Consider the following 13,845-nt stretch of genomic DNA (forward strand, 5'->3'; position numbering starts at 1 on the left):
ATTAGTGTGCTTTAGGGTATCAACCAAGAGTTCCCAAGTTTTAGAAGGTTGATTGGGTTATATGGGAATTGGGTCATGAGAGGTTTTCAAGCTACATAACCTATATAAAATTTTCCATATAGCCTTCATGATGCAGGCCATGTCTTACACTGAAAGTCCTGTAGTTTATTTTCACAAGAGTAGTTCCACTTAGAAAATAAGGCAGTCATCTTCTAAAAAACATTCAGAGAGATCTAAGATGGCAAGTGATACCCATTTTATTTTTTTCCGTTATCTCTTAAGTAAGGTGTGTAGTATACAGCTAAGAAAGCTGCTCAAATAAAATAAATGCAAAAGTCTTTATTTATTTTGTGTGTGTGTGTGTGATTATTGTGAGAGTTCACTATAATCAGTGGAAATTAGGGCTTTAAACTCAGCCACAGCTGGATTTCACTTAATATTTTCTTTAGTTTCTTCTTTTACATAAAAGCCTGCCATGCTTTTTTGCAACTTGATAGGTGTGATAAGTACAGATGTTTTGTGTATATGTACATTTATGATTTTTTTTTAGCCCAGAGATAAAATTAGAATGATCAGATATCCATTGAAACTGGTGGGCCAGATTTCTTGAATATTAAGGTAAAGTTAAGGTAGGAGACTGGATATCTTTACAAGGATGCATTCTATATTCTCATCTAGATTACTTGCTTTGTTCTAGTCTTTGTTTCATAATTGCTAAGAAATAAAAATTGAAATTATAATTTTGTATTTTGGCCACTCCAGAATGACTTGTAAACCCATTTGGGATTGTAAACAGCTTGTTGGAATGAATTCAAAGTAGATGAAGCCTTGTGGCCTGTAAAGTGTTGATAAATATTCCTCTACAGCAGTTTTCTCCACCACGGATTCAAGCATGACAAAGTCATTTTCAACCATTTCTTGAATACAGAGAAGACTATATTGTTAGTAACTGGAGTGTTGTAATTAACTTGCGTGCTCCATTTGTGTGAGCGTTGTGTGTGTGTGGTCACCGCTCGTGCAAATGGAGCTGCACTCGCACTTGCCCACCACACATGCAGAACCACCCCTTCTTCCCCCCTCGCCAATCTGCAAAACGAAAAAAGTTGGGGAACTCTGTTCTAGAGGGCTAACTTATGAAACAAGTGAGAAACTATGCGCTTCTCCATCAAATAACTTCCTTTTTTGATGTAGCCTGACTCAGCCAAACCAGAGCCCTGAATGGACAGCCTGTTATATTAGATAGACCTCCAAAATGATTCAGAGATGATTGATGTTCTAAATAAAGCCATTCTGTTCTCTGGTCGATGTTTCCACACTCACATTACCAAACGTACTTTTTTTTTTTTTGAGTTTAGCAAAAATTGTGAAGAACTCTTTTTTTGCAACTAATTCACTTTTCCCTCCCTCCCTACAGAGGCACTTTTTCAGAAATCTTGGATCAATTTTAACTTATGCTTTCTTGGGAACTGCAGTATCTTGTTTCATTATTGGGTGAGTTGAGTATTGCAATACTTTTTAGGCCTTGTGGGAGATAATTTTGAAATCAACTGATTCAGTAAAAGAGCATGCAAGACAAGTTATTTGGCAAAACTAATAATCAACACATTTTTTATCTTTAATTTTTTTTGGTTTTCATTTCTGCAATTTGGTTACCTTTTAAAAATAGCTTTAAAGTAGGTTCCCCCCTTTCTTTCCCCCACTTCCTCCTTCTCTTTTTATGTGTGATGTGTATAAGAATAATCAAGGGCAAGGTTGCCTTCTTATTTATTTGTATTTAATGAAAACAGAGAGGTCATGAATATTATCTCAGGCCCATCCATTTCATTCATGTAACCATATATAAATTAAGTTCAATACTGTAGTGGTTAGAATGCAGTACTGCAGGCTACTTTTGCTGACTGCTGGCTGCCTGGAATTTGGCAAATCGAATCTCACCAGGCTCAAGGTTGACTCAGCCTTCCATCCTTCCATACTTCCAAGGTCGGTAAAATGAGGACCCAGATTGTTGGGGGCAATAGGCTGACTCTGTAAACCGCTTTGAAAAGGCTGCAAAAAGTACTGTGAACCAATATATAAGTCTAAGTGCTATTGCTATTATTTGGAAAACAAAAATAGCTGTATATTTTTTAAAAAAACATAACAGACTAAATCTAAAATAATGTAGTTTGTGGCCATTTCATTGTTTATATTTGATATTTCTCTACATGGCATTTTATGTGTTTTGTTATATTTTACTGAATTTCATGTATTTTTAATTCTGTGGAGGGCTGGAAAAGATCTAAACAAGGCCAGAGAAATAAATGAAAATACTGAAAAAAATAATATTTCCTTGCATCCTCTTATTCTGCAGGAATCTCATGTATGGTGTGGTAAAATTAATGAAGCTGGTGGGACAGCTTTCTGATAAATTCTACTACACTGATTGCCTTTTCTTTGGAGCCATAATATCTGCTACTGATCCAGGTACAAACTTCAGTTTTTAAATTAGGTTTATACATGGTTGTAGCATGTTTTAATTCATGGTTCAATTATATTATAATTGGCTGGGTTCATACATTTGATAAGGCATAAAGCATAATTTACATATGCAGGGATTTCACAAACACACTAATCAAAACAAACAAGCAAAATGTGTTTGGCTTAACAAGATGTGTGAATCAAACTTCGTGTCTGTATGGTTTTGTATATTTAATAAGGTATAGTTATTTTGTAATAAATTTAATACATACAAATCAAGTTAAATATTTATTATAGTCATAGACCAGCATAATTCATGTAAAGTAAATATAGAAATTGCAAAAATGCTTGTAAGTCATTTCACTAACACTCAACCTGTCAACATCTTTGACTACATGTTTGTATTACAACATGTAAAGAAAATGTTTTCTATAAAGAATTATATACAACTCAGTGGTTTTTTTTTTACTGTTTTTTGTTTCCTTATTTTAGTCACTGTCCTGGCAATTTTTAATGAACTTCATGCTGATGTTGATTTATATGCACTGCTGTTTGGAGAAAGTGTTCTAAATGATGCTGTTGCTATTGTACTATCTTCGTAAGTAAAATGCTCAAGGGTTTTGCTGTGTTTTGTAATGACATTGTGGGGATGTCATTGTTCTTGTATTTACCTGGAGAAATTTGGGGATGGGTAAATAGGTGAGAGTTGCCTGATGTCTAAAACAATGAATGATGTAGGGTAGATTTTGGGCTGACAGCTATTTTTCTCTCCCTTCTCTTTTTACAGTTCTATTGTAGCATATCAACCCACTGGGGAAAATGCCCATGCCTTTGATGCAGCAGCCTTTTTTAAATCTGTCGGTGTCTTTCTTGGAATCTTCAGTGGTTCTTTCATGATGGGAGTAGCGACTGGAGTTGTGACAGCTCTTATATCCTTCTGCTAAAAATGCCTTCCAGCTGTTTGCACGTGCAAACCAAGTCCTAGTTTCCCTTTTTGGCACAGGCAATTTGTTTTTCTCTTTTTTGCAGCTCTTGTCTCTGGAGAATTGTGGTGGATAGCATATAATCTTCTAAAGCTGCTCTGAATAAGAGAAAATTTTGCACCACAGGAGAGTTGGTTTAGAGACAGGATCTATTGTGGGTCAAGCCTAAGTCAAACTTTTCATTCAGTTGAAGCTAAAATGGGAGGATTATATATAAGAAAATTTAAGGAGGAGGCAGATAGCAAGATAAGGAGGGATGCAAGGAGATGAGAGGGATGAAAGGAGTTCAGAATTTGGCCATTGTCCAAGTAAAGATTTAAAGCTAATCTAAAAACATTTTTAATCTGGCTACATTAGGATCATCATCATCATCATCAACAGTTAAATGCATATCTGCTTTAAAATTCTTCTGCCTCATCACTAATTCCTTTGTGACACCTTTCAGTAATTCTTAAACCACATCTAGTCTTTGAATGGCCTTGACAAAATGTTCACGTGACAAAGTTTACCAAACTACACTGCTTTCCCTTGCTGGAGACAGCCCTTTTTTTCCTGATGTCTTGGAGTACATTCTTGTTGGCTGAAGCTTGTGGTTTTACAGGTAAGGCGCTTATATAGAAAAGAAGAATCTAAGTAATGTCATGCTGACATAGCAATTCCTATTATTGGAACCCTATAATTGTTCCTGTTATCAGATGTGTGTGTTTATTTTTGAGATAAGTAAATTTATTTTTAGCAAGTGTTCCTGCATGGAGTACATACTTGAATAGATTTCTGCAAACATTTTGAATTCAGTCTAGGCTTTGAATCATGTGCAAGAACAAAATCATAGTACTACCTCTCAATATCTAAAGGCAGTGACATCTTTTCTCAGAACTGTGTATGGTTGCCTTAAATATGTTGTGAACTGATACTAGATTCACACTGATTTGCCTGGAAGCATTGTTAGGATATTGAATGTGAAAAGATATGCAATCTATAATTTAGTTCCTTGACTTTATTCCTGCATCCAAATAAATGCTAAAAACAACAGTGTATACTTTAATTGAGAATGATTTTTGCACATTTCTTAACATTTTGATGATGTATATGTTCCTGGACTAAGCTGTCTTAGTTTCTGTCCTTTAGTGGTGTTACAGAGTTCAAAATCAGCTTGAATTATACCAAAACAGGAACATCCTTGTATATTTTGAATTGGCTACTGTACCGTAAGGCAGCTTTTGCTAATCAGAAATGCAGATCAACTCCCAGAATTCTAAGCCAGCATGACCATTATTGAAAATCCTGGTAGCTGAAGAGTTTTTATTTATAATATTGAGATTTTCTATTTTATAGATTTGACATTAGAAATACATTTTTAAGCATTATAATGGAGACTAGGGTTTTTTGAAAAGCAAACTCAAAAGTTCCAATCAGAGCCAGTAGATTCCTTAGCTCTATATTTTGTTTTCACTTAAGTAAGATTGTTAACATTTTTAATAGAATGAATTTTATATAAATACAGAATTATTTATATTGAACAATTCTAGACAAAATATGATCTATGTTGTATTATTTTTGGTTCTAGTAGGCTATTTACAATTTTCTTTATCAGCAGGAAATAAATATTTAAAAATGTTGAAGCATTGTATGAACTGAAATGTAGTACATTGAAGCGATAAGTTTCAAATATCACTGAATTGTTGAAACATAGTGACTAGTTGTAATTTTGTCTTTTGTACCTTGATGGGTGCAGACAAAATGCTTGTATTCAAAAATTTTTTTTACTGATTTCTTAATGCTAGAATGAGCCTAGTATTTTATTTCAATCTCACCAATGGTTTGAGAAATCAGGAGCTGTCAAGGTTCTGTCTACAAACATGGAATATATATGATAGTGAGCATCTGAGAAGATGCTGTATGGCAGGCCCTACTTACGGGTACAACAGTTTTCTTCGTACTCCTGGATATAGAGAACTAGGTGTCCAGGACCTATGGTAATATCTTCAAGTAAGATCAAGCTCTGTAGCTTTTCATGGGGATACGTGCCTTAGAAAAGGTGAACCTACCAGGTCCTCATAGGCAAGCCAGATAGTCAATACTTTAGGAATGAAAGAAAACATTAGGTACTTAAAATTTTAATGAGCTTAGAAAAGAGACAATCTACAGTTGTTTAATGTTTCTTTTTATTGCTGTTTTCTTGACAGGGGTTGTATCGGTTCTTTTCTGTGGTATAACACAAGCTCACTACACATATAATAATCTATCTGTTGAATCAAGAAGCCGAACCAAGCAGGTGAGGGGGGAAAAATCTTGGCTTTGCTGTGTAAATAGGCATGATTTGTATTGCTTACATGCGTTTATTGTGTCAGGTTGTTCTTACTTAATAAGAACAGAAAATACCTTTTGCAGTTAATAAAAATTGATGAACTGAAATATGTAATTGGGAAAACAATCAAGTGCAGTCTTCTTTAGATTGTAACCCAGACCTCAGGGATGCAGAGCTGTCTATTGAAATGTACTTCTGTCATGTCCCCCAAAACATCCTTAGGCCTACAGAACTAGGGGGCTGGAACAAAGATTCTTGGCTATTCTTCTACTATAGTTTTCCCTGTGTGTGACTGATGTATTCCCATCTTTGCCACATGATTCTGCTAAGATACCTTACATGAGTTATGGCAGGATTGGGACTTCCTTTTATTCTATGGTTTCAGCTGTGCTGAAACATTTAAGAACTAAAATGATGATAGCAGTGAGAATGTGACCTGTTCTTCCTATATGATTAAATGATTGTGAGGCAAGGCCCAAACACTGGTATCTATAAATATGGTGATATTAGATATTTATCTATAAATATGGTTCAACATTCAACTAATGGTACATTAGGCACCTCTCATGCTACTCATTGTAGTATATGAGATGATAAATTTAAGACTTCTGATTTGTAGTTGGCTTTAGTGATTTAGTTTTTAGGGAGGTTGGTTTTATGGCTCTGAACAGGAATTTTAGGTGTTTCACATGTTGCACAGCTGATGATGAGAGTTGTAGTCCAGCAAGATCAGGAAGAAATTCCTATTTTATGATATTTATCTTTACTACATTGGAAGAGCATTTAAATTCAGTATTTATTAGGAAAAGCTGAACAGATATGAATTTGGAAATTACCGTCTTGACATTATACTATCTCAGGTATATAATTTCAGATGCATAGTATAAAATGATTGGTAAAATAATTGGTAACAAACAGACATATTTAACTTTTAAACCCATTATTTTCTATTATTACATGTATTTTTATTTTACTTAGCGTGAGCTTTATGGAAGACAGGAATACATAGATATTTATATAAAATGTCAGGTATATTGAGTGCAGCTGGCAAACTAATCTTTTCACATTTCCCCTCAGCTCTTTGAAGTTCTGCATTTCCTGGCTGAGAATTTCATATTTTCTTATATGGGCTTAGCTTTGTTTACTTTCCAGAAACATGTTTTCAGCCCAGTTTTCATAATTGGAGCTTTTGTATCCTTTCTTCATATTTCAAATGTATGTTTCAAAGGTTTCAGAAGTTGTCTCTGTTTTTTATGGAGTTGAAATGAGATATTTTTAAAAGTGCAATCCTATAGAAGTCTACTTAGAAATAAGTCCTACAGAATTCATAGAATTAGCTCCTAACTACATGGGTTTAGGGTTTCAGCTGTATTTTATAGCAGGTTGGAAAACAGACTACAGTAGCTTTTGCTGCAGTCTCTTTTATAAAACCATAGCTTTTGAATTTTGTGTTGCTGTAATCCAAATGAGGATGGAGCTTCTTAAACTATAATCTATTAGATATTATATCTAGTAGAGTAAATATTAGAAAAATTATTGTCTCTGTCCATGAGCCAGAATATTGTGTGGGATTACATGCCAGATCTCTGAAACCTGCATATTTATCAAGGCAAGTATGAGATCTGAGAAACCTTCAGAAGAAGGTGGACATTGTGTGTTAATGTCAGGTGATAAAAAGTCAAATTCTGGATCTTCTGAAGTTCTCAAGCATCTGAGAGTAAAACTGAAGGAGAAGCAGTTTGGTGAGAAGAAAAAAAATTCTGGAAATATAATTTTGAAAAATATAATTACATTAGAGTTACTTTAGTTTCATATTCTAGGAAAGATGAAAAAGAAGAACATGGTATTTGCTGAAAACTAGAAAATGGAGAATTATACTTTCAGATGAAAACTGAGGGATGAGGAACTTTATTGTTCCTAAATATGTCATTAAGGGGAAAAAAACTAAATTTAATCTTGCCTTCAGGATTAAGTTTTAAAAATCCTTTTATTATCATAGCTTTGCTGATTCTGTTACACTTCTGAGGCTGTGTAGGCAGCCCTAGAAAGAAATTTGCTCTAAACCAGAATCTACTTTTTAATCCCTCTCAATCATTTTCACATAGTAATGGCAATATCTTAAGTTGTACTGATTATTGTTAATATTTTTGATGCAGTCTTCAGAGAACTGATACTAAAAGGTTTCTCTTCCTCTTCATTTTGTGGTTCTTGACTTCTCCATGGAGAACATTAACAGTGTCGGGTTCAGTTGTTATTCAGATGAGAGATCTGGAGGAAATCTCAAGAATATAGACTAAACTATAGTTGAAGAAACATCCCACATAAAAGGAACAGTGAATTTTTTTTTGTACAGTAGTCCTTGACTTATGACCATTCAGTGAACATTCAAAATTACTATGGTGCTGAATGAAGGGATTTACAACCTGTACCCAAAGTTTCGGCTTCTGCAGCTCCCCTACGGTCAAATGATCACAATGCAGGCGCTTAGCTACCATAGGAACACCACCCACCTGTCTTCCCTCCATCTTGCTGAGCTGGGTCCCTTGGGCCTACTACCCACCTGACTGGATCCCTACAGGCCTTGGGGCCTGCTTCCCCCTACACTGGGTCTCATACCCTTGGGCCTCCTTTCCAACCAGTCATGCCTTGCTCCACCTACTTCTTCCAAAGGTCCTCTTTAAGAAAGAGAATCAGTCAATGTCCCACTCAGCCTTCCTATATAGAAGCTGCCTCATGCTGTTTTGGAAATGGCTACAATTCTCGCATTCCAAGAATTAATTAATAATTAAATTTCCTTACCTTCTTAGAAAGATCTATTGGTTTGGAGCCTGCATAGTTTGCTCCAAAACCTGTAACAGAGGTAGAAATTCAAAGTACTACTGGTACTATTTTGTTCTACAGCATTGCTGTTTCAGCATGAAAAGATGATTAGAAGATGGATTTCATAAATTTGCCTTCTGGTTCAGTTTTATTGGTTCAGCAACAGTAGCATTCTCTGGAGCTACTCTTGAGTGTCCCTGTGTCTCTGTTTTCATTGAGTTGACCAATGCCCTTTAGGAAGGTTCTTTTAACATTCACATGTATGCTAGAATTGACAACTAAGGTTAGTTTTATTTCAAAGAGACCTTGTTCTTCCTCTTTATGTTAAATCTTCTAAACCCATTTAGATTAGCCTAGTGCTGAACATCTGTGGAGCATTTCTTCCTGTTAACATTTATATAGAAGCTCAGTTTTAAGTGTTCATAAGCATTCATTAAACACTTCTTCTTAAGCACTTGCAAGTGAGCAATGTACATAAGCAAATGAGCACTTAAAAATCAAGCTGCAGTTTTGCAGATGAATGCAATATGGAGTATAATCTGTATTCACGGATTTTCCCACTTGAATTGACTTGGCAAAGAAGTGCAATTTATCTTCTGCCTGTTTTCCCTAAGGATCCATTAAAATGGCTTTCATGATAGGAGCCGTTTCTTAGTGACCAGTGCAGGAGGAAGATTGACTGATTGTTAATCCTATTCTTTTCTCAATAGCAGCCTTATGCTTACTTCAGATAATGAAGAACAAATAGATAGCAAGAGATGTTGGTTCTTTAGTATTGAAGTAGAGGCTTCCCTTGTTCAAACCGGACAACAAACAGATTTCAGTGGAACAGAGGCTCTCTCAGAAGATATTAGGATGTAAATATTACACGTTTAAGAATAAGGGAAGGGTTTGTTACATGAGAAAGAGAGGTTATAGGATACTTATTCTTAAAATTATTAAATTAAATTGTCTGAGTTTTAGTCTTAGTCTTAATAAGATGTTTTACCATACTATTTTATACTTATGCTATGTCCCAGTGTTGTTTAATAGCACACATAGATCTGATATTCCCTGCTTTGCATTTGTTTTTTATGAGTCATTAATTGCTTTGGTTTTTGTTCAGATGTTGTGTTTTATGCTAGTCATTGACTGAACTAAAGCAGTTTGATATTTTATGTAATATTTGATATTCTTAAAATTAATGAAATTACTTGCATATAATACAAGGGATATATATATATATATATATATGCCTGTTGGATTCTTAACCAAAAGTTGTGGTTAGATAGCGGTTTTCCTGGGACGAGCTGCACACATCTACCCACTCTCTTTCTTCCTGAATTTGGGTAGAAGGCACAAGATCTCCTGGAATTTTCAACATATGATGATGTTTTCAGGTAAATCAATAAGATGAAGCCAATAAAGAGGGTTTCCGTTGTTGTTGTTGTTGTTGTTATTATCTTTATTCATTAAACCTGAAACTCCGTCAACTGAACATTCAAAAAAGCATCACAAATACTATTGACTGGTACTAATGGTTGATACGGGTTGCTGTCAGCGTCCTAGGTATAAACCAAGTACCTTCTTAAGATGTACGATGTTCCAAGTAGCGCAGTTTTTTTCAGTTCTGCTTGTGTTATTGCACGAAGCTGCAATTTGTTGATGTATCTTATAAAATTCTTGGACATGATACCAAGTGCCCCGATGACAATGGGTTTCACTGTTACATGTTGTTGTTGTTGTTGTTGTTGTTATTATTATTTAATATAATTATATTCTAAAATACTGGCAATCCTCAACTTAAACCATTCATTTAGTGATCGTTCAATGCCATTGAAAAAAGTGACTTATGACTGTTTTACACACTTATGACCATTGTGGCATCCCTGTGATCAAAATTCGGCCGCTTGACAAACTGGTATGTATGTATGGCAGTTGCAGCCTCCTGGGGCCACGTGATCACCTTTTGTGATCTTCTGACAAGCAAAGTCAATAGGGAAATCAGATTCACTTAACAACTAATTTGCTAATTTAACGACTGCAGTAATTCACTTAAATCTGGTAATAAAAGTCATAAAATGGGCTGAAATTTATTTAACAACTATCCTTCTTAGCAATGGAAATTTTGGGCTCAATTGCGGTCATAAGTTGAGGACTACCTATATTCATTTGTCATTCTTATTTTTTCCCGTTCTTTTTGGGCTTCTCTGGTTTTTTTTAACTTCATTGGTTGTTAAGTTTGTACTTTTATTTCTTCTTTTCTTCTCATCCCATCCCATCCCAAAATGAAGAAAGATAAGACCATTTAGGCCATGTAATTTGTGGAATGTTCCCATAGCAAAATTAAGACAGTTCCAGTTGTTTTCTGAACTACATATCATTCATTTCACCCAGATGGAGTGACAATGTATTTCTGTTTCCAAAAAGAACTCAAGAAAATGAAATAACTGCCCTATCATGTTCCATGAATGCTGTTAATTGCTCAGTGACCACAATTTATTTGCTGTAATGAACCCAAATAGTGACATTGCAGTGATCCTGGGATATTCATAGCAGGACACTCTTATGACTTCACGCTGCTGCTGCTTCTGAAGAAACATCAGAGTAAACAAGTAATTTTAACATTATTGGGAATCTTTATTTTTTAATGTTTCTATGTAAACTCAAAAGTAATGTTAAAAGAAAACAATCCTAAGATATGATTCTTCTTCTTGCATCTGGTATATGCTCTTAGAATAATAGAATAACAAGTTGGAAGGGGCCTTGGAGATCTTCTAATCCAGGGGTGACAAACTCAAGGCCCGGGGGCTGGATCTGGCCCACAGAGTGCTTAGATCTGGCCTGTGTGGCTGCCTTGGAAACAGCGAAGAACCAGCTCGTGGTGCCTCTGCCGGCAAAAATGGAGCTTCTGAGGGCCGCATGTGGCCCTCCCGAACTCCATGTTTTCTGGCAGAGGGTTGCAGGAAGCCATTGCAATCGAAAACAGAGCTCAGGAGCCTGTTTTCGCTGGCAGAGCGCTCAGACCACCACAGGTGCCCCCAACACAAGTGACATCGAACTGGCCAGCCCCTCCTTGCAATGCCCTATGGCTACCCTGAGGTCAAACACAACCCTGATGCGGCCCTTAATGAAATTGAGTTTGATACCCCTGTTCAAATCCAACGCCCTGTTCAAGCAGGAGGCCTTGTACTATTCTGAACAAATGATTGTTCAGTCCCTTCTTGAAACTCTCCAGCACTGAAAATCCCAGCTCCAGGAGGCAAGCTGTTCCACTGATTAATTGATCTGTTAGGAAATTTCGCCTTACTCCTAGGTTGGATCTCTCTTTAATGATCTTCTATTCATTACTTCTTGTCCTCCCCTCAGGTGCTTTGGAGAATAGATCAACCCTCTCCTCTCTGTGACAGCCCTTCAAATTTTGGAAGACCACTATCATGTCACCCATAGTCCTTGTTTTTGCTAGACTAGACATATCTAGTTCCCAGAACACAATGACTCCTGACCTGGGAAAATGATTATGAAAGATACTTTGACCTTCTTTTTCAGTAGAGCAAAATTTGGAGCAGGTCTTCAGTATTTGGAATACCTGTCTTGGTGTGACCGAAGACTAATGTGAACTTACCTCACCATAACTGATGAAAACATTTATTTGTTTTATCATTTTATATCCTCTGCATGTGTGTGTTATTTTTTGTGTTTTTTGTTATGCTGTAGAAATTAACCATCTCATAAAAACACGAGACAGGTTCAGAAGTATTCTTGCCTAGAAGAGGTTGCACTGACATGTTCAAATAACTGTGATATGAAGATATGACATCTTGAAAAATGATAGATCTATTGTGGCTCTTCCTGTCCTGTTCTTTGAAAACAATAACATTTTCCGTTAAAGTAAACAAAAATAAGAATCCTAAAGTCATGTCAAACCTCTAAATAGATCACAATGTTTATCTCTGGCAATTAAGGCAAAATTCTTGGAAATCTGAAAGACCTACCAGAAGGGGGGGAAAATTAAGCAGTTAAAAAGTGGCAATCTCTGGGATTCAACGCTGGCTTGTATGGACAATACACACAGAGAGACACAGAGACTTAAATATGTCTTAAAAATATATTCCATAGGTCAAATGTTGGGATGTCAACAGCTATTTCAATTTGGGTCCAACTGCTAAATCCTTCTTCAAGCTTTATAACTTTGGGCTTTTCCACCATTTACTGTGGGTGTTTTTTTTTTTCAAAGCTTGATTTTATAAATCACCAATTAAATGGTGGATTTCTTGTAGCTGCTTTGTTAATTGTTGAGAGGCTTGCATAATCTTCAACAGATATATACTGGTTTTGAACAGCATTCACATTTCATCATAGTAACAAATTCTCTTTCTTGGAGCTGAGAAACTGTGTATAATGTTAGTAATTATACGTAGATTACGTCAAGTATTAAGTGCTAGCCTTCTGTTGGATGGAGGCATTCAAAGCATCTCTCCTCTACTGTGTCAAAGCCACCATCTTTTTGTCACTGTTGCCTGCAGGTCTCCGTGGAGCCATGGCATTTGCTCTTTCCATCCGAGACACTGCAACTTACGCTCATCAAATGATGTTCACCACAACCCTACTTATTGTCTTCTTTACTGTCTGGATCGTTGGTGGAGGCACAACACCCATGCTGTCATGGCTAAATATAAGGTATCCAGTCTGAATTTGAACCAACTTGTTCATAATTGACTTTTTTTTAAAAATCAAATCAGTGTTAACATAGGTATTCAAATTAGGGCAGGTTTGGTCTAGTGGTTAAGACACCAAGTTAGAAAACAGGAGACTGTGAGTTCAAGTCCTGTTGAAGCCATGAAACCCAGCTGGGTGACCTTGAGCCAGTCACTCGCTCTCAGCCCAATTTACCTCACAGAGGAGTTGTGTGGAAAATAGGAGGAGTAAGGCATGTTGGATATGATTGCCACCTTGATTTATTTGTAAAAATAATAAAGGCATGCTATAAATAAATAGAATAGTGTACTTAATTGCATAGAAAAAATATGATCATAATTCATATATTCAGAAGTTTGCTTGCTTTGAAAAGGTTAAATTGGTTTTGTGTATGTGGTTCCTTTTTTAATAATAAAGGAGAGTTTCAGTGGTGGGATTCAGCCAGTTCGCACCACTTCGGGAGAACCGGTTGTTAACTTTCTGAGCAGTTTGGTGAACTGGTTGTTGGAAGAAATCATTAGGGCAGAGAACCAGTTGTTAAATTATTTGAATCTCACCACTGGAGATTTTCAATTAGAAGATTGCTTTTGATTGATTACT

The 13,845-nt window shown here is 35.9% G+C and overlaps 1 protein-coding gene across 2 annotated transcripts in view; it reads left to right on the top strand.

The window, feature by feature from the left end:
• SLC9A7 (solute carrier family 9 member A7) overlaps positions 1-13,845 on the top strand; it is a 69,131-nt gene that overhangs the window by 33,556 nt on the left and 21,730 nt on the right. For both annotated transcript variants that reach the window (XM_058185702.1, XM_058185703.1), the window contains exons 4-12: positions 1,415-1,491; positions 2,351-2,463; positions 2,950-3,055; positions 3,245-3,386; positions 3,936-4,041; positions 5,627-5,715; positions 6,826-6,939; positions 9,836-9,947; positions 13,074-13,227. In XM_058185702.1, coding sequence (XP_058041685.1) covers positions 1,415-1,491; positions 2,351-2,463; positions 2,950-3,055; positions 3,245-3,386; positions 3,936-4,041; positions 5,627-5,715; positions 6,826-6,939; positions 9,836-9,947; positions 13,074-13,227 — 1,013 coding nt within the window. The remainder of the gene's footprint in view (positions 1-1,414; positions 1,492-2,350; positions 2,464-2,949; positions 3,056-3,244; positions 3,387-3,935; positions 4,042-5,626; positions 5,716-6,825; positions 6,940-9,835; positions 9,948-13,073; positions 13,228-13,845) is intronic.

This window comes from Ahaetulla prasina, chromosome 5, assembly GCF_028640845.1.
Source record: "Ahaetulla prasina isolate Xishuangbanna chromosome 5, ASM2864084v1, whole genome shotgun sequence".
NCBI lineage: Eukaryota > Metazoa > Chordata > Lepidosauria > Squamata > Colubridae > Ahaetulla > Ahaetulla prasina.